A 21,886-nucleotide genomic window follows, 5' to 3' on the forward strand; every position below is an offset into this window, starting at 1 on the left:
AACCCCTTCTCATTTCTTTTCTTTCTGTCTGGGACATGTCATTCAAGATGTCAACATTTTAAAACTGTATTGGAAAGAAGGGAAGAGCTGAGATGGGGAGATTGTTTTGCAGGAAGGTATTAATAACTGTCATCAACTTGTCCTTTGATCTCTAGACAATTACAGAGGTGGCTGAAACGGCTGGATCTGCTAACCAGATACCAGAGGCTCTACATGCCTGCCATTTTTTCCTTTTGGTTTTCCAGTCTTCACCAAAATCTACAGGGTGCTGCCCATTAATGCCTAGAACATTCCCTGAAATCTTGCAATTGATTAGATGCAGCATTCAAATGTATTGTGCTGCTGACAAACATCCCAACACAGAAATGCCTGCCCTCAAGCTGAATGTGAGATCTTGCTTTGGTTGGCCAACAAGCAAAAAACCCCCAACCCCATCTCAATTTCTCAGGCTTTTTTAGGACACTGTAAAAGTTGCGATAAAAGGGCATATGCTCACTTGGTTTTGCCTTCCGAGGTCACCTTCAAGTCACTGCTACAAAGGAATAACCTCCATTTTTTTTGGTCTGGGTTTTCTAATACTACTCTAGCCGCTTTCATCCTAAAGTGCTCTACAGAGTTATATACAAGGGTCACTCTCACACTGCTGAAATGCAGCTGCCTCTGGGGGGAAGGCAGCAACCATTTAACAGCCACACAACACAGAAGAAGAGACAAAAAACTGCCTTCGACTGAAGCTGTGAAAGGAATTTAGGGCAGCATAAATATTTACCATGCTGTACTTTGGCATGGAGAATGGAGATAATACTCCTAGTCAAGATTTTCAAAACTGGCTGCCAAAAGTTAGGCTATGCCCATAGCTTGCCACCTAAATAAGGGGCCTAATTTTCAGAAGAGCTGAGCACTCAGAAACTTCCACTGATTTCAAAAACCCTAACATGAGTGAAAGGGGAGCTTAGTCTCCCTGGCTGGTTCAATCCTTTGGCTCTCCGCTAAGATTGCCAGGGGAGGATTAGCTAGTTTTGGCAATGATGGGAACAGAACAGAGAACAGCCAGACAAGTCACATGCACCACAATTGTTTTCAGTCAGTATCAACAGGACCTGAATTTGAGCAATCTAAATGAAAGGCCCAGTATAACACTGCCAAACCCCTGAGCTATCCATTCCCTGCAATGGGGCTCCTGAATCGATCAAAAGTAGGCTTTGGTTTTACATCTTAACCAACAACAGCACCTCTGTGAGCACAGTACCCCTAGCGCTGAGGTCAGTGCTGACTCAGAGGGTAAAGTCACCAGCACCACTTCTTGCAGCACTATGAGTTTCCCTTTGGTGTCCAAATACTGACAAAATCTGATGCTGCTTAGCTTATGAGAGCTGCTGGGCTCCCAACAGTTTAGGGGCTGGACTTTTTGTACAGCACCTAGCACAATGGGGCCTTCCTCTATGACTAGGGCTTGTTGGTGTTAGGGTAATACAAATAATAAATCATTATTACTGTTGTGACAGAAGAGTTGTGACCCACTGAAGTCCTTCTGCTTGTAGGTTTGTTTGATCCTGCTAGAGCACCAGAGTTTGACTGCAGTGTGGAAAGACTGACTGACTGAAAGTTGAGTGATTATTGATATATGGTAGGTCCTGGTTTAATAATACTGCCCCACTCATACCAGACTGATCTTTTCAAGGATGTCTCGCTTAAATATAGGTTCCGCGAGCTGAAATTGTTCAAGGTTTTCTGCATCCCCTATTCTTGTGCAAGTGTGACACTGCCCTCTGGTGGCTGTTCCCTGAATCACAGAATCCAGAGGAATTAAAGATGAGAATGGATTAGTAGGTTATATCTTGCCCACTCCACCCTATCCCTTCCCCTACAGTTATTCTCTAGGGCTTTGTCCAGTCCTACTTTTAAGTGAACCAAGTGATGGGAACTTGCACCTCCTCCCTTGAAGAGACCCATCCACAGCCTAATTTCATCCCACTACTTCTAGATTATGGCAAATAACTGTCCGTCTCCTGCGATTTACAACCAGACAATACTTGCACCTTTTGATGGTAATTCACAACCTCAGACCTCCACATATTTATCTTTTCAAGCCTTTATTCACAAGCTGATCCCTCTAGCCCTTTAGGAATTTTTCTTGTTCCTTTTGATTCAACATCATATATTTTTTAAAATCATTGTTAGTTCTACAGAAAGAGAGAGAAGGGCTGACAGTAGGGTGACCAGATGTCCTGATTTTATAGGGACAGTTCTGATTTTTGTGTCTTTTTCTTATATAGCTCCTATTACCTCCCATCCCCATCTCAATTTTTCACACTTGCTATCGGGTCACCCGAGCTGACAGCCTGAGAATGGAGAATTTCTGGACTACACACTGTGTGTGTGCAGGGAGGGCCTAGAGCAGGAGTCAGCAACCTTTCAGAAGTGCTGTGCCGAGTCTTCATTTATTCACACTAATTTAAGGTTTCATGTGCCAGTAATACATTTTATCATTTTAGAAGGTCTCTTTCTATGTCTATAATATATAACTAAACTATTGTTGTATGTAAAGTAAATAAATGTTTTTAAAATGTTTAAGAAGCTTCATTTAAAATTAAAATAAAAGGCAGAGCCCCCCGGACCAGTGGCCAGGACCCGGGCAGTGTGAGTGCCACTGAAAATCAGCTTGCGTGCTGCCTGTGGCACGCATGCCATAGGTTGCCTACTCCTGAGCTAAAGCATTTGAAAACAGGGGAACCCTCTTTTCACATGCTGCTAGAAAGCAGAAATGACTGAGAGATGCTGGGAGGGGCATCATGAGGGGATTTCACAGGGTCTCACATACAATGCGTCAGGCGTCTAGGTCTGATACTCACCGTGCTGGGAAGAGGATGATTTCTCCAGCATGGATTTGTAGAGGTTTCGGAAAGACCAGCTCAGGTCCTGGAAGTTGATCTCAGAGTAGGAGAACTTGAAGTCGTGGTTAGTACTGTAGAGTGGGGGTGGCACATCTGCCCCTTCACGGCCCTGCCCTCCCGCCACAGTGGCTGCCACATCCACGGGCCCTGTGCCCTGCTAAAGACCAGACAATAGTATGGAAAAAAAATCTATATAGACCTTAAAGTCTGTGATTGTTGGCTTTGTAACTTCAGGAATTTGAGGGGGAAGGTAGGGGGATGCTCCCAGAAAAAGAATACCCAGCAAATCCCATATCACCTGTCTGTCTCCCCTTCAAAATCCTCACAACTCTCCTACCAGAATGGGGGACTCCATCCTTCTCTCCCTCCCCAGAACATACTAGTTCCAGCTCATCCTCAAGCCACTTCACACCCTAATGGCTTTATCTCTGCCTCCTCTGCTCCTTTCCCCTGTTCCACTCCCTCCCTACTTCCCTGCTGGTCACTGATCTCCCTTCTTCAGCCCCTCTTTCGCCCATTGTTTCCATTCTTCCCTATAGCCCTCCCCATCACTGATTTACTCTTCCATCTATGCCAGCCTGTCCCCCTTTCTCCCTTACCCCGCCTCCCCCTTCGCCCATCTCCGCCCCCTCCTCTGCCACTCACCTGACTGTAGCTGGCAATGGGTGTGGTGCTCTGCAGTGATAGCTGAGGGCTAGCCTCAGGGGGCAGAGAGGCTTCTGTGCTGACTGGGACAGCCCCCCGTGGGCTCTTACTTGCCTCTTGTTCTGGGGAGTCCTGTGATAACTGTGAGCAGGGGGAGACAAGAAGAGGAGAGGAAATCAGAAACAGACAGAGAAGGGAAGCTGCAGATGAGAAGCCAGCTCCCACATTGTACAAGCTTCTGCTAGGAAAGCGAAGTAGTGGAAGAACATTCAAGAGGACAAAGCCGCTCTTCAGACAGGACTATATGGTGCTATTGGGTGACAGCAATGGAAGCCACATGGTGGGGACAAGAGGAGAATTCAGACTCCATGTTCACCTCCCTACAGACACGTCCTGTTCCCCCACCAGGACCCCAAGCTAGCCCTGGAAACACCCCCTTCTGGAGTAAGAGCGGAGTTCAGCCCTCCCTCATCTGCTCCCGGAAAAGAATCACACTCACATCATCGTCTGGAGGGTGCCGCCTCTTGCGGGAGATATCTGGACAGGAATCTATTGTCCAGTAAGAACCCTGGAAAGAAAACCCAATGGTGAGAGGAGCTCCCTGCTGCAGGATGTTACTGAGACCCACAGAGCACAACATCAACTAACATATTAATTGTCAGGGCCACCAAAGTCCATGCTACAGTGCATGAACTAATGCCAGCTGGGCATCAGGAAGATGTTTTCCTCCTGTAGTATGGGACTTCACAGTGAAGTTCATTGCTATTGTGGGAGTTTCATGCCTTCCTCTGAAGCTCCAGGTGCCAGCTACCTTGAGACAGGTCAAGAGAAAACATAAACGGAGGGTCTGATCCAGCATGGCAGGAGATGGCTAGGCTTAGCACGTCCTTTATGCCAGCACACCCCATCAATGTCCTCTGCCTTTCATGGAATTTCTTTGTTAGGAATAAGAGTATAGACCAATTCAGCTATTTTTAATGATCAGAGTGGGGAAGATGACCTAAAAGCATGTATGCTAGGAAATTTCTGAAGACCCAGTTCCAGAATGTGGTTTGGTGCTTGGCTGGCTGGCTCATGGTCTAACTGATAATATATGTGCGGTTGGGAAGAAATCTTCCTCCAGGTCAGATTGGGAACAACCTTGGGTTTTTTTCACCTTCCTCTGCAGCATGTGGGTACAGGTCACTTGCCAGGATTATCTGGGTCTCTCTCACTCATTTCAATGCCACTGCAGGGCCATGGGGCTCTTGTGCACCTCAGTCCCTTCTATTTTCTGCCTGTGGTGCACATTGGTTTGGTCTCATTTTCATTGCTGGATTTAGCACGCAGGTGTTAGTGGCCTCTGATACACAGGGGGTCAGACTAGTTGAGCTGGAGGCCCCTTCTGGCCTTAAACTCTAGGACTGTTACTAACCTCTGATTGTGATTTAGACTGATCATTAGAGGCAGGACATGGTGGCCTTAGAAGTGAAGGCCAACCCGCACACGAGCATGCAGTCAGTTAGAGTTTACTGAAACAGGGCATTATAACTAACTAAGCCTTATGAGCTGTGATCCCCAAAATAATGATTCTGTATTACCTAGATACCTAAGTGATGTCAACTGAGCACCCAGTCCCTTAAAAGTGATCTGCAATGATAAAAAAAAATCTAGACTTGGACCCTTTTCTGAAGCATTATGATATAGAAAAAAAGACTCATGAGGTTCCTGTCAATATATGTGCATTAGTAATATCAAAAAAAAATTTTCTTTGGGAACTCAAAGACGCAGCTTGGGCATTTCCTCTTTAGCCCTTACTGAAGGTGCAGAGATGCTGAATTTTTAGCAAAGCAAGCTTTTCTTACAACTGTTTTGGGGTATTTGAGTTCAGTGGGTGGTAACAATTGTTTTTAAAACCCAAAGCTATAAAACAGCTTTAAACAAGTATCAGTTCTGCTCTCTGGTGATTGGATTTCATTTCCCCGGTACTCATGATGCAATAATCCTACCAGTTCTTTAGTCACCCATGACGTATTTTAGGCAGAACAGGTTATACAAGATCAGCATTTCTAATATTTAAAAAAAAAAGGGGGGGGGGCAGAAAAAAAATCTTTGAAAAAATATTTCAATCTAATTGAAGACACAAGGCAAGGTGAGAAAAGTGGGCTGAAAGCCATTTTCATTTCTTTGCAGGTCCTTTAAGCGAATGTTTCTGGAGTCATCGAACACAGCAGTACATCTCATTGCTTTAACATGTACACTACATATTTCAAAGTTTTAACCACGTGGTCAGAAAGGGCAACATTGGCTTATTCCCTGTGGTTTAAGTGACTCATCTGGGAACATGTCAATTTCTTACCTTCCCAGGATCGTCCCTCGGTCGAGGCACCTTTCGAAAACATTTATTCAGAGACAGGTTGTGGCGAATGGAGTTCTGCAGAGGGACAGAGAGAAGTAAATACATGCTACGTAGGAAGGATAACGGCTGCAAAGGAAACTGAAGATGGCTGTGTTTGCCCAGGATGGGGTAAGAGATCATTCAAAGCCAAAGCTGTCTGTGTACATGCAGGATGGGCCAGGATAGAGGCTAAGGAAAGGAGAGGGAGGGACAGGTCTGGAGGCCAAGGCTTTCTCTGTATGCCCACAGAAGGTACAGTGGGGATGATATTTGGGCCAGGAAGGGATTGACAGAGAATACTTTTGTGAATGGTCACCTGGCTCTGCACTTCCTCCAGCTGGTAACTAGACCTTTGCCTTTACACCTGGCTCTTTTCTTTGCTTAGTGGGAACGTTCTGTATTGAAAAGAACGAGCGTTCTCTTAAGGTGGTGGAGACTATGCTCCAGCCACAGCATTCCTCACCTTCCATCCGATGCCAGCGTTCTTGTAGTAGGGGAAATTGTCGCAGATCCAACGGTAGATCTCGCTAAGTGTCATCTTCTTGGCAGGCGACGAGTTGATGGCATAGGTAATCAGAGTGGCATAGCTGTAGCGTGGTTTCCCATCCTGGTGCACTGCAGCCTCATCCTTACTCAGTGTGGCGTTGGGGTCAGTGGGGGAGCCTGGGGGGCATTTCCGGGCAGCCCCTGGGGGCCCCGCCTGCGAGGAACCCCCTAGTTTCTCAATAGTAGCTCGCAGGGTGAGCTGGGGGAGCCAGTCTATGGAAGTGAGACTGCTTTCCAGGTCAGAGGCCATGATGCCGGAAGCTGGAGTGTCTGCTGGGGAGAGAGGAACAAATGGGACTACTGAGATACAAGCAAATTTTACCTTGATAATGGAGGGAAAGACGTACTCCCCCACATCAGCGTACCTTGCTGAAGAGTGTCTTGCTCACTGGTCACAGCTAGGGAAGGTTGTGTCACTACAGACCTGGGATTGTATCCCTGGGAGGACAATCCTGCTTGCTGATAAGGTTACACAGTTTGTCCTGGAATAGTAACCGAGCCCTGCTCTGTGTATCGCAGTCAGACTCAGGTAAGATAAAGAGGAGAGGAGAGGGATCTATCCTGGGGAGTGGGGCCATTCCACTTGCCCAGGCATGCACACCATGATAGCATCACCTCAGCAAGCCAAGACTGGGTATGGTATCGAGGGGGACCATCACTCTCACCATCTCCCAGCTGTAGCCTGATAAAGTCACCTCCTCAGCTCAGGAGTGGGATCATAGCTAGGGAGGAATGTCCCTCATGTTGTATCCAAGTCACACCCAAATAAGATCACCTCTATGGGTCAGGACTGGCAATATATTCATTTGAGGTGGAGGGAGGAATTTCTTCCACAAGGCCCGAGGTAATCTCTCCCTACATCATATCACATTGTATCCAACCCAGTTTGTAAGCTCCTTGGGGCAGGGATCATAAAAAAAATCCCCCCCATAGACACACCTACAGTGGTATATACACATAATTGTATCAAACACATCAAGGAAGGACTGAGACTGGACTGAAAACAGAATCATTATAATTAAGACTTTGCTCTTCTTTAGCCCTTTTTTTCCTAAGGATCTCAAAGTATTTTACTGAATTAAGCTTCATGAAATGTACGTAAGTATTATTATCCTCAAGTTGAGAAATCTGAGGTACAGAGAGGAGAAGTGACATGCCTAATGTTACACAGTGTCAGGGATGATCTAGATAAATTTAGTTCTGCCATGAGTGCAGGGGACTGGACTAGATGACCTCTCAAGGTCCCTTCCAGTCCTATGATACAGTGAGTCTCTAGTACGGTAGAGAGCCGAACTGGGGTCGAATCGAACTGGGGTCTCTTGACTCTGATCCTTGCCTTAGCCACAAGACCATATTTCTTCTCACAAAAATAAAGTACCCCTGCACAGTATGTGCAGTAATTATACCCAAGCATTCAATTCAAGATGCTACATTTTTACAATAAAACAATATATTTGGTAACCTGTGTGAAATGGTCAGGTATATCACCATCCAGGTCCTAGGGGATCACATCATCATTAAAAAACATCACCACAACTGGTACTAATTGGCTGCACCAAGGACTGAATTTCCCTCTCATCCCTGCCAGTGATGGTCCCTTTGAATCTGGGCTGGGATAGTTAGTTTGCATGACTGCAGCCTGCACTGTATCTGTTCTGGAGCTAAAGAGGGGAATTAAGTCTTTAGGGGCTGCAAGTTCTGCACCTTTCACCAGTATGAAATTCAGTTTTAAAAAGATCGCTGTGTATAGATGCATGTCAGCACACATGAAGGCAACAGTCGAACACAAACAACAGAGTCCGATAACAGATTAATACCACACACACACCTAACATGAACATACCCTATTCAGGAAAAACCATCAGGTGGCGCCTCCTACTAAGTGCATCACCCACACTGACTGGATCAGCTGAGGCAGGGAGACACCCATCTCGGTGAGTGTAACCAGTAGATATCCTTTCTAAATATAGATACTCCAAGACGACACTGTGTGCACACACACATCCAAACACGTATGCACCTAGCACCTTTGTACACAGACACAATTCCCAGCTTCTTTCACATAACACCCTGCGCCCACATGCCACAGTGTTCTCACAACACAGAAGCACATTAGGTTCTACACCCAGCCTTCACTCCCAACACACACACAACCACAGGCTTTCACATACACACACACAGGGCTTGCATTTTCATACACACACTCAACTCACTACATAGAATATTCAGGGCTCAAACACCCATGCACCCAAACAATCAGACATTATCTAGCACTCAAAGACAACAACTAACACTGTCTCAAACACCCAGCACTCGGACAACACCTCTCTAATCACACAGCCAGCACAAACACACAAAAGTGAAACTATGCCACCACCCTATCTGTAGCTGGTGGAAACATTATTTTGCTTCTGGAGCGGAGGGAATGAGGAAAGGAAAGTCCCAATCGCAACTTACTTATCTCCCCAGCATAAGCCATTCCATTAGCTACAACAGTGATGAGCTAGGGCAGGGGTGGGCAGACTTTTTGGCCCGAGGAACATATCTGGGTGGCGAAATTGTATGCAGGGCCATGAATGTAGGGCTGGGACATGGGGTTGGGGTGTGGGAGCGAGTGTGGGGTGTGGGAGGGGGTGTGGTGTGCAGGAAGGGGCTCAGGGCAAGGGGTTGGGGTGCAGAAGGGGTGTGGGGTGCAGGAGAGGGCTTAGCGCAGGGGTTGCAGGAAGGGGTACGGAGTGTGGGAGGGGGCTCAGGGCAGGGAGTTGGGGTGAAGTAGGGAGCTCAAGGCTGAGGGTTGGGGTGCAGGAGGGATGTGGCAGGGGGTGCAGGAGGGTGCAACAGAAGGCTCAAGGCAGGGGGTTAGGGGTCACAGGTCAGGGGGTTGGGGTGCAAGCTCTAGCCCGGTGCCATTTACCTCAAGCGGCTCTGGGGTGGTAGTGGCGCGCAGCAGGACTAAGGCAGGCTCCACTCCCAGAAGTGACCAGCATGTCCAGCAGTGGCTCCTGGGGGTGGGGTTAGACTCCGCTGCATGCTGCCCTTGCCTACAGGTACCACCCCTGAAGCACCCATTGGCCGTGGTTCCCCGTTCCCAGCCAATGGGAGCAGCGGGGGGTAGTGCCTGCAGGTGAGGGCAGCATACGGAGCCCTCTGCCCCACCACTCCCTCAGGAGCTGCAGGGATATGGTGCCGGCCGCTTCCAGGAGCAGCACGGGGCCAAGGCAGGCACAGATCCGGCCCGTGGGCCATAGTTTGCCCTCCCCTGTGCTAGAGTAATACAGTAATCTTGACAGGTAGGGTTGCATCAGGCCTACCATTGCAAGCCCATTTTCAGCTGCACATATCTCATTGAAAATACCTCCTCTCAGGCTGACGACTGAAACTGGTCTCATCCCAAAGAATTTTTTTTTTTTTAAAAGGTTGAGCAGAATCCATCCACCTCTTTTTGGAATTATACAAGGGTGAAATAACTATAAATTTTCCCGGTGTAAAAAAACCAAGCAAACAAACAAAAAATGTTCTTAGTGTCGATATAACTTAAAAACAGCAAAACTTCAATAGCATGCAACTTTCCACATAGTCTGGCCTCATTAAGGACTAGACTCAAGGCCAACTCGGGAGAAAAGAAACAAAATAAATAGCAACTAAATATTCCATTTTGTAAGTGTGCATTAAAAAACCTCAGTCGCGTTAATATGTACAGGACTATAGAATGACAAAACTAATATGGAGCTGTGATTTCATGCTGCTATTTCATTATAGAAGTAAATATTTGTGTAAAATTTTAACTATGCACCCTGGAATTATAAAATAAAATAAAAACGGAGCTTAAAAAATTCTCTCTCTCTTTTTCAATGTTATGCTACTTTAGGATTCAAATTTGAAACATCCGAAATTCAGCAAATGCAAAAGTTACAATTTTCACAGGAATTTTAATTTGTTTATGGTGCATACATGGAGCATTCTGGATTATTATGTATATAGTTAAATGTAAGATTAATGTACAATACTGTTATAAATGCAAGCACAACACCCCTGCCTTCATTGGGGGACTCAGGCCAGGGTAGATTTGGATTTTATATACACTGCATACACAGGTTAAGTTTCTTAACTTTTTCATTTCCTAACTTTTGAGAAGGTTTTTTTTTTAATATAACTTCAATATTACCCTCAAGCTTGCATTAGTGACTCCTAAATTATCTCCATAAGTAATGCAAGTTCTGAATTTATACATACACGAAGATCATGCACTGCTTAAACACAGCTGCCTCTGGGGTGAAACACAGAATTGTTTAAGAGTACACAACCACACTAAATAACAGTTTGGGATGGGAAGTGAAGAAGAATCCTGTATCTAATAGTAAGTGTATGGAAAATTTGGGGGAAAGAGTATAATTTTCTAAGATGAAGCTTGGCCACAATGCTGGATTTATTGTTCTGTCTCTTATGAGAGGTGCTATGGGATATTTAATGACCAGGAGCAGTCAGGCTGATCAGGTTCTCAGTTTGACAACTTATCTTAAGATCGTACCTCCAGCAGCACGGTAACTCTAGAAAAGGGGTGGGCAAACTTTTTGGACTAAGGGCCACATTGGGGTATGGAAATTGTATGGCGGGCCATGAATGCTCATGAAACTGGAGGCAGGGGTTTGGGAGGTGGTGAGGGCTCCTGCTAGAGGTGCAGGCTCTGGAGTGGGGCCAGAAATGAGGAGTTCAGGTTGCAGGAGAGGGCTCCAGGTTGGGGTACAGGGGGGTGAGGGCTCAGGGTTGGGCTGGTGATGATGGGTTTGGGGTGCAGGAGGGGGCTCCAGGCTGGGACTGAGGGATTCGGAGGGCAGGAGCGGGATCAGGGCTGGGGCAGGGGGTTGAAATATGGGGGAGGGGTGTGAGGGCTCTGCTGGGGGTGTGGGCCCTGTCATGGGGCCAAGAATGAGGGGTTTGGGGTGCAGGAGGATGCTCTGGGCTAGGATCAAGGAGTTTGGAGGGCAGGAGGGAGATTGGGGCTGTGGCAAGGGATTGGGTCACGGGGCGAGGCTTACGGTTGCAGACTCTGGGCAGTGCTTACCACAAGCAGTCCCTAGAAGCATGTCCCTCCTCTAACTCCGAGGCGCAGCCAGGTGGCTCTGTGAGCTGCCCTGTCCGCAGGTGCCACCCCTGCAGCTCCCATTGGCTGGGAACCATGGCCAATGGGAGTTCCGGGGGTGGCGCTTGCAGACAGGGCGGCACGCAGAGCCACCTGGCTGTGCCTCCGCATGCTACATAGGAGCCAGAGGAGAGTCATGCTGGCTGCTTCCTGGGAGCTGCACGGAGTGGGGCAAGCCCCTGACCTCGCTCCCCGGCTGGAGTTGAGGACCAGATTAAATGGTGTGATGGGCCGGATGTGGCCCGTGGGCTGTAGTTTGCCTGCCCCTGCTCTAGAATCAGTCTGTACAATTAAGTCATTGCTGACTTGTAGGGAAGAGTACCCTCACTCTACTTTGGGAAGCACACTCCGTTTTCCTTAGATGTCTCCTATCCAAATAATGAACCAGCTCAACACTGCATAGCATGTAACATCTGACATCACAGTGTAAACCAGAACAAACAACACTTACGGTTCTTTCAACTTCCACTACCCACTCAGGCCTTTGTACTGTCTGGCAAATCTTCCCTCTACTACCTCTCTTATTCTCTTTCTCTCTCTTGACTACAGAAAAAGCTGCTACCACAGAATGAACTGGATGAACCCAAATCAATGTGTTTTTGTAGGCCCTACTACGTTATCTAGCCAGTTAGAATTAACTGTATATATCCATTTTACGGTCAGTCAAGTACCTACACTAACACTATTCACATCACCTATAGGCATAAATGTAAAGATGTACAATCATAATATCAGACAGGATTGAAAATGGGATAGTCTTTCACCTCTCGGGCACTAGTTTCAACATAACTCCAGCTCAGGAAGAGTCAGAGAGATGGGGTCTAGAGCCTTTACCTTCTAGAGCACTCATCCAAATCTGTACTTAAGCAAACAGTGGTTTGTGTGGTTCAGATAGAGAGAAAATGACTAAGAAATATCCCATAATCAGTTGACACTGAATAACCACAAATTCACTCAGGACAAATGACACTTTAAGGCAAGACAGCAGCTTGTTCAGTGAGCAGTAATAAACATCCCGGGTGCGGTGACTGACCAGCATGTTCGACCTGAGGCTGAAAATGGAAGCTGGCCTCCCCCATCTCAGGTTCCCTGCACTGTACATGCCACTGACTAGCTGGCAGAAGAAATTATTATTTTGCCTGTTCCGCTAATTTGCAAAGTTCTTCCACTCAGTCAGTCATGCCCCTCCCTGCACCACTGCTAACTTCACATGGCAGGGCTGAAAAATGTATTAGAGGTGGTGTATGTAGCTTTAAGAAATGTGCAAATATGTGGTTACTGCCCCTTTATGGTCTGGAATACTCTTTGAGGCAGGGCTCAAAAGACTTGTCAGTTTAGAATCAGGTGCAGCTGGAGTGAAACTATGAATAAAATGAGGCTGAGTGTAGCTTTTAAAGGACCCCATACTGTACTAATTAGATACTTTATTTTCATTTTGATCATTAAAATCAGGTGCCAAAATACTCAATCCTAGGAGCCTAAAGTTAGGCTGCTAAATCTGTATTTTAGAAGTGACCTGATTTTTACAGGTGCTGAGTACTGCAGCTCACACTGAAATCAGTGGGAGCTAAGGTTGCACAGCACCTCTGAAAAACAGGCCACTCCTACTTAGGTGCCTAAAACATAGGTACAGAAGGGCTCCCTTGTTTGAAAAGTTTTGGCTCAGGCAGTAAAAAGGTACAGTCAGCTTTTGGGAGAAAATCACTGTTGACAATGCCAGGATCACCTTATCTTTGAAAGAGCAAGATGATCAGAGTGACAGCAGTGAAGGAGGAGGCCTAGGAAAAGAAAGGAAGAAAAAGAAAAGATAAAACTGGCCATGTATGGAAATATGGATAACTTCTACTCCAATGAAAGAAACAAGGATTTTGAAGTGTATGTGCAAAGGTTGTGCAATATTTTTATACCAATAACACTGAAGGGAATAACATGAGGGAAGAATCAATTTTCTTAAGTTTATCTGCGAGAGACATTTGCAGTTTCGAGAGATTTTTGTTTTCCTTCAAGAACCAGGAGATATGAATGAGGGAGACTAGAATGAAGTGCTTAAAAATGTTATCTGCCCCAAACAAACTTCCTCACTGAGAAAGAGAGACATTTCACTTAAGAAACCAGAAAGGAAAAAGCATATCTGATTTCCTGGCTAGTCTCAAATCACCATCAGTTACCAGTATGGCAGGTTATAATCTGTGACACTTGGGAAATTGCTCGGTTTCTGGAACTAGACATCCAGAATAAAGAGAGAAGCTGCTGTGTATTATTCACAAATGAAACTTAACTGGAAAGGAGTAGTGGACACGCTATTGGTATCTGAGTCAGCCAAAAGAAAGCACTGCCCTTTGAGAGTGCACTTCTGCCTACATGCCACATGAAAAAAGGAAAGGCAGCCCACAAGGAGCTGACAGGAGTCATTGTACCCAGGAGTCGGTGGTCTCACTGTTTAGGACTAACCAGCAAGCAGAGCAATATATTTTCCAACAAGTGCTGGAGATGTGGTTACAGAGGACATGTAGCTTGTGCTGGCCATAAACCACAGAGGAGAAAGGAATTCAACAAAAGGAAGTTATTGTCACCTACAAGAATGAAGTACACCAACGTAGCGAATATAGAAGGGCATGACTGCTACTCTGAAACCTGTCATAGAAGGGCCTGTTACAAACTCTGAGCCTGCCCATAATAAGATGGCTACTCAGAACTGTTTGCAGTGCAAGATAGAAGGGATTCAAATGTTTTATTCTGTGTTCATGTAAATGGATAAAAGTAATGCAGTAGTTTTGATTTTTTGAACGGGAACTTTGCTAATGTTACACTAAGAGAAACTAACATAGCACTTTAAAGCTATAATCAAGGGACAAGTAAAGTTTTAGGATGTCTACAAATAAATGTAAACTACTGGGGTACTTGTTCGCTGCTGCTGTTGTTGTTGTTGTAGGATACGGACCTTCTCTAATTGGCACAAACTGGCTCAAGAACAAAGTATACCACAAGTTAGGTTGGGTGGCGAAAGAAAAAGGAAAATCTATTTTTGGTACAGTCACAGGTTTAGAGAAAGGGATAACAGAATATATTTTTAAAAGCCAAATCAACATTTTTTAAGGCTCATCCGGTGCCTTATGTTTTGTGAGAACCTGCAGAAAGGCAATTAGAAGAATTGCAGGAGCAGGGAATAATTTCATCTGCTGAGTTTAGAAAATGGGCTGCACTGCCTGTGTGTGTTCCTGAAACTGATGAAGTGTGAGGATTTGTGGGGACTATAAAGTCACCATAAGCCCCAGGTTGCAAGCAGATCAGAATCCAATTCCAAAACCACAGGATTTATGTGCTAAACTGTCAAGAAGGGTAAAGTTTACAAAGCTTGACCTGCCTCAAACATATCATGAGGTCATGTTAGAGCCAGATTCTAAAATACTCCACTATGGAGACAGATAAAAGGCTGTATAGCAGGGGTAGGCAACCTATGGCACGAGTGCCGAAGGTGGCATGCAACCTGATTTTCAGTGGCACTCACACTGCCCTAGTCTGGGGGGCTCTGCATTATAATTTATTTTTAAATGAAGCTTCTTAAACATTTTAAAAACCTTATTTACTTTACATACAACAATAGTTTAGTTATATATTATAGACTTATAGAAAGAGACCTTCTAAAAATGTTAAAATGTATTACTGGCACGCAAAACCTTAAATTAGAGTGAATAAATGAAGACTCGGCACGCCACTTCTGAAAGGTTTCCAACTCCTGCTGTATAGGCACAAAAGACTACCATTCAGTGTAGACCAGGGGCAAGCAACCTATGGCACACGTGCCAAAGGCGGCATGCAAGCTGATTTTCAGTGGCATTCACACTGCCCGGATCCTGGCCACTGGTCGGGGGGGCTCTGCATTTTAAATGAAGCTTTTTAAACATTTTGAAAACCTTATTTACTTTATATACAACAATAGTTTAGTTATATATTATAGACTTATAGAAAGAGACCTTCTAAAAATGTTAAAATGTATTACTGGCACACGAAACCTTAAATTAGAGTGAATAAAGGAAGACTCAGCACACCACTGCTGAAAGGTTGCCGACCCCTAGTGTAGACAGTGACCTGCCAGATTTAAAAAAAAAAAAATGGATAGATCAAGTTCACTAAGGTTTTTATTTTCTTGTCAGCTGTTTAGATATATGGTAGAAATGTAGAGGAACACTTGAGAAATGTTGAAGGGATTCCGAAAACTTTGCAAAAAATGTGGTTTTAAAATGTAGAAAAATAACCGAGTTGCTTATTTACGGCCTAGCAGAGGTGCAGGGAAAGACAACAGAACTCTTATAAGAAACAACAAAAGGTATTGAGAACATGGCTCTACTTAAAAATGCTTAACAGCTGAGGTCATTTTTAACTTTGTTAAAACTACTATAAAAGATTTATCCCAAATATATATACAATAAGCCTAATGTTTTCACTTTTACAGAAAAAAATGTAAAATGGTTTGGAGCGAAGGACAAAATAAGGCTTTTGAAGATGCACATTGAGGAATTCTACTGTGCTGGTACATTTTAATCGAGAACTTTCCTCACTGTTACTAAGTGATGCTTTACCAGTAGAGGTAGGAGCTGTAATTTCGCACATATGCAAAGATGAGCAAGAGAAATCCACCATATTTTCTTCAAGAACATTAACAGAACAATTACTTTTATACTGAGGAAAAGGCATTGGGTATTATTTTTGGAGTAACTCAATTTTATGAGTACTTATTTGGAATGAAATTTACTTTGGAAACCAATTGCAAACCTCTGATAGGAAAAGTAATTCCAAAAGAACGTATTCCAGGCCTGGAAGCATCCAGGATGCAGAGATGGGTTTTAATCTTAGCTGCATATCAGTATAATATCCAGTGCAAATCTTTGGTACAATGCATGCTAACACTGATATGCTATCAAGATTGCCTCTGAAATTAGAGACAGAGTCAGAAGTAGATAGATCACAGTTCAGAATCACCCACTCAGAAGATCTTCCCATTACTGCAAAAAAGATAGCCACAGAAATGAAAAGACCTATTGCGTTAAAATAATGTAATATACTCTTTCTGCCAGACTGCTGGTATAGGAGAAATTTAGTTCTAATTCCTGTAACAAACATGGATTCATTGGTGAAAAATGACTGTTCGCTATGGGGTATAATAACAGTAATACAAGGCTTACATAGCAGGAGTCCGGCTGAGTTACATGAACTTCACCCTGGCATAGTGAAAATGAAAATCTGACTAGAAGTTGATTTTGGTGGCCAGGCTTTGAACAAAACACTGAAAGAGATTAGTCAATGTGAACTCTGAAGTAGTCACCAACATATGTCACAAACCGTTCCACATCGTCCACAGAAGTTGGTTACTACAGCTATACTAGAAAGTTTACAGTGGTGCAGCTGCAACTCTGTAAGCTCTCTAGTGTAGCAGCTCTAAGCTGACAGGAAAGAGCTCTCTCATCAGCTTAATTCACCCCACATGAATGGCTGTACCTATGTCAGGGGTAAAAGCTCTCCCCCGACAGCGCTATCCAAACCGGTGCGACATAAGTTATACTGACCTAAGTGGTAGCATAGACATAGCCTAAGACTTGGCAAAGATTCCATGTTCATTTTGCAAATAACAAGCAAATGGACTTCTATGAAGCTGATGCTTATTCCAGGTGGACAGAAGGACATACGACAAACACTTCTACTGTTAAGATTACGGAGACATTTGTGGAATGTGTTCACTGCATGTGGTTGCCCAAGGAGTTTGGAAGATGTGCTGGAGCTGAAGCTGGAGACTGAACATAGGAATGAAGGGATGCTAGACGTAGCTTGTAAATAAGGACTCTCTGTCTTTTTATTTTTGTTATTATTATGATCCAGTTAAAGTCACTCCAATTAATTACAAGAAGCACATTTGATACATTGGATTTTGGGAGGCATAACACCCAACATCCATCAGCCAAACTTCCTAGCCAAAAGTTTATATGAAACCTATGAGGAGGATGGCCAACAGCAAGGCCAAGAAGCAATGTTCTAGTGGAAAGCCTACACCCTCTAACAACTCTCTGTGGCTGGAAGCTAGAATCTCTAATGGGAATTCTGCATCCTGCAGTTTGGGGGATACATTTTTCATACCATGCTCTGAATAGTAGCTGTCTGATAAGATCTTAAATCCCCCTTCCAGTCCCCTCTAGATGCTAGAAGGAGCCTTTTCTCTCTTCCCAACCCCACAGAGCCTCCTGACCACTGTGACAGGGATTCTCTGTTACTCTAACCCATCTCTCATCTTCCTGGTTGCTTTGGGGGGTGGGATGGCAGGGTGTCTCTACTTCTCCAGCCTCTTCTTTTTTTATCCTCCTCCTGTATAAGGGAAACAGGAAGCGAGGACAAGGGTAACAAGCTGATAATCTGAACTTTATGAATAACTTCTGAATACATAAATAAATGATCCTCATTGGCCCCTGCTTGGCCATTACAGGTTGGCAGTTTCCTATAGGTATCATGGTAGAATGAGCTGAGAGGTATTTGAAGGAGGAGAAGGTAATGGCTTTATGGACTGGCTAAAGTAGGAGGGCATTCCACAAGCATGCTGTGGAAGTAAGTACATCAGATGTTTCTGGAAGAAGAGAACAAGCAGACGGTCATACTGGTCATGCGGTTTGTAATCTATCATTTAAATCGGCTTCTGTACTAGATGACTGGAGGATAGCTAATGTGATGCCAATTTTTTTAAAAAGGCTCCATGGGCGATCCCAGCAATACAGGCTGGTAAGACTAACTTCAGTACCCGGCAAACTGGCTGAGCTATAGTAAAGAACAGAATTATCAGATACATAGATGAACATGTTTTGTTGAGAAAACATCAACATGGTTTTTGTAAAGGGAAATCATGCCTCACCAATCTACTAGAATTCTTTGAGGGGGGGTCAATGAGCACATGGACAAGGGGGATCTAGTGGATATAGTGTACTTAGATTTTCAGAAAGCCTTTGACACGGTCCCTCACCAAAGGCTCTTAAGCAAAGTAAGCTGTCATGGGATAAGAGGGAAGGTCCTCTCATGGATTAATAACTGGTTAAAAGATAGGAAACAAAGAGTAGGAATAAATGGTCAATTTCAGAATGGAGAGAGGTAAATAGTGGTGTCCCCCGGGGGTCTGTACTGGGACCAGTACTGTTCAACAAATTCATAAATGATCTAGAAAAAATGGTAAACAGTGAGATAGCAAAATTTGCAGATGATATAAAGCTATTCAATATAGTTAAGTCCAAAGCAGACTGCGAACAGTTACAAAGGGATCTCACAAAACTGGGTGACTAGGCAACAAAATGGCAAATGAAATTCAATGTTGATAAATGCAAAGTAATGCACATTGGAAAACATAATCCCAACTATACATATAAAATGATATGGTTTAAATTAGCTGTTACCACTCAAGAAAGAGATCTCGGAGTCACGGATACTTCTCTGAAAACATCCACTCAATGTGAAGTGGCAGTCAAAAAGCTAACAGAATGTTGGGAATGTTTAGGAAAGGAATAGATAATACCATATTGCTTCTATATAAATCCATGGTACACCCACAGCTTGAATACTGTGTGCAGTTCTGGTTGCCCTATCTCAAAAAAGATATACTGGGTTTGGAAAAGGTACAGAAAAGGGCAATAAAAATTATTAGGAGTATGGAACATCATCCATATGAGGAGAGATTAAAAAGACTGTGACTTTTCAGCTTGGAAAAGAGACAACTAAGGGGGGGGATATGACTGAGGTCTATAAAATCATGACTGGTATGGAGAAAGTAAATAAGGAAGTGTTATTTACTCCTCATAACACAAGAACTAGGAGCTACCAAATGAAATTAATAGGTAGCAGGTTTAAAACAAACAGAAGGAAGCATTTCTTCATACAATGCACAGTCAATCTGTGGAAGTTCTTGCCAAAGGACGTTGTGAAGGCCAATCCTATAACAGTGTTCAAAAAAGAACTAGATAAGTTCGTGGAGGATAGGTCCATAAGGGGCAGGGATGCAAAACCATGCTCTGAAGTGTCCCTATCTTTTGTTTGCCAGAAGCTGGGAATGGGCAACAGGAGATGGCTCACTTGATGACTGCCTGTTCTCTTCATTCCCTCTGAAGTACCTGGCATTGGCCACTGTCGGAAGACAGGATCCTGGGCTAGATGAACCATTGATCTGACCCAATATGGCCGTTCTCATATTGGCACTGACGCAATAGAAGACAAGGGAAGATAAGAAGGGAGACATAGAATTGCAAAGGGAATTAAGTGAGGAAAATAAGCTTGAACGTGATGGGGGTGGACAACAGAGAGCCAACAGATGGATATGATGAGGCGGATGACATGGCGAGAGCAACAAGCCAGGAAGATGATTTTAACAGCAGTGTTATGCAGGGGCTGATGTTGTTTCAAGGAGGTCAGTGAGGAAGTGGCTGTAGCAATCAAGATGGGAGATGATGAGGGCCTGGACAGGAATTTTAGCTGTGTGGATAGAGAGAAATGGCTGATCTTAAGTTAAGGAGGAAGAAACAGCAGGATATGGACACAACCTCCATTTGTGGGGCACGAGTGAGGTGGTCAGAAAGGATACATAGATTGTGAGTCTGGGTGACAGAAGTGTGGTGGTGGTGTAAAAAAGGGACGGAAGGGGAGGGGGAGACAATGGGGATGGTTTCAGAAGGAAGTTCAAAGTTCCATTTTGGCCGTGTTGAGTTGGTTCTGAGTCATCCAAGGGAAGATGCCCAAGAGATAAGCTAAGATGTATGACTTGATGGAGGAAGACTGGTCAAGAGTGGAGATGTAGATTTGCAAGTCATTGGCATAACAATGGAAGTGAAGCCAACTGAATAGATGAGATCACCAAAAGAGTGTGTACAGAAGAGAGGAGGAGTGAGCCAAGGATGGAGCCCTGTGGTATTCTTATGGAAAACGGGAGAAGGGAAGAGGTCAGTCTAGTGAAAAAGACACTGAACAAATGACCAGAGCAATTAGGAGGGGAACCAGGAGATGACAGACATACAAAGTCAAGAGAGGACAAGATGAGGATGGAATAGAGACCCTTAACACTTGGCCAAGAAAAGGTGACTGGAGATGTTAAGGAGAGAAGTTTCAGGAGACCCAGAAGTCTTTGCTCAAGTCACTTTAAAACATATTTAAACAACTTAAAACTAGTTTAGTTTTAGTTTACTTTAGTTTAAAACAACTTAAAACTACACTGACAAGCTATGGGGCCTTTCAGCTTACAGATGACCTGCAAAGTAAAAAAAAATGAGTCTGTGTCCTCTATTTGCTCCTTCATGAGGCATAAGCAAGGTCTGAAAGGCTTTTTGTTTAATTTCACAAGGCTTTTCCTCATATTAATTACCTTAGATATGCCCTAGCTATTAGATAGCACTTTTCATCCTTAAATTTCAAAGTGTTTTATAAACAATCAGTTTCATTCCCCACATTTTACTGGTGGAGAAACTGAGGCACAGAAAGGCAAAGTGATTTGCCCAAGGTCCCCCAGCAGACCAGTGGCAGAGCTTAGAAGATACTCCAGATCTCCTGAGTCCCAATTCAGTGTTCTATACACTAGGTTTATCTTTTCTGGGGAGTGTTTTGGAGGTCAAGAGACCTGGAAAAGATTTTTAAACAGATTATTTAATCTTTGTTTGTTTTTTTGTGCAGGTGGTGGTCGTGGTGGGGTGATGGGGGCTTTTGGTTAATAAAAATTTGGAGGAAAACTTGTTTTGTGAAAAATTCAACATCCTTACTCCTTCAGTGAAGGACTGCAAAAGGTCAGAATCCCTTCTCAATTGTTCAGATTTCACTCCCTTGAGAGTTATGTTATAATCCTACTCGTTCTACAATCATCCACAGAACTTTTCACATAAAACTGTGTAAATAAGATCTGAATTTCTAATGTAAAAAATAAGCAGGAAAATAAACCTTTATTTTGGGGAATTAAAAAATCCCTAGTTGGTCCCCTGCAAAAAAATTCAGACTCCAGTATGTGCACAGAGAAGCAAAAGAGAGCACAAAACTACTCTTCTTTCTTTTGTAGGTTACTGGCTCCAAACCGGCCCCACATCAGAGGAACTGGCTGGCTCAGGGCGATCAGGAAATAGGATACGGAACCTTGCACATGTCTTTCACTTCTAGGGTTCCAATGCAAGCTAAGATCCTGGAGAGCTGGCAGGAATCATGGAGAATCAGAGAATATAGTGTGGAACCTTTTAACGCTAGATCATCAGCTACAGCCCAGCCACCCGTGGAGGGGCAGTTAAACAG

The 21,886-nt window shown here is 44.2% G+C and overlaps 1 protein-coding gene across 4 annotated transcripts in view; it reads right to left on the reverse strand.

Annotated features, from left to right (window-relative positions):
* FOXJ2 (forkhead box J2) overlaps nt 1-21,886 on the reverse strand; it is a 53,259-nt gene that overhangs the window by 26,485 nt on the left and 4,888 nt on the right. For 2 of the 4 annotated variants that reach the window (XR_007775989.1, XM_050965712.1), the window contains exons 2-6: nt 6,380-6,735; nt 5,878-5,952; nt 4,039-4,107; nt 3,540-3,680; nt 2,853-3,051 (exon numbers count right to left, since the gene is read on the reverse strand). Coding sequence is in view for 3 of the 4 variants with exons in the window: in XM_050965712.1 (XP_050821669.1) it covers nt 2,853-3,051; nt 3,540-3,680; nt 4,039-4,107; nt 5,878-5,952; nt 6,380-6,712 (817 nt within the window). In the remaining variant the exon portion in view is untranslated. The remainder of the gene's footprint in view (nt 1-2,852; nt 3,052-3,539; nt 3,681-4,038; nt 4,108-5,877; nt 5,953-6,379; nt 6,736-21,886) is intronic. The other 2 variants (XM_050965724.1, XM_050965735.1) reach the window with 2 other exon arrangements.

This window comes from Gopherus flavomarginatus, chromosome 1 (genome assembly GCF_025201925.1).
Source record: "Gopherus flavomarginatus isolate rGopFla2 chromosome 1, rGopFla2.mat.asm, whole genome shotgun sequence".
Lineage (NCBI taxonomy): Eukaryota > Metazoa > Chordata > Testudines > Testudinidae > Gopherus > Gopherus flavomarginatus.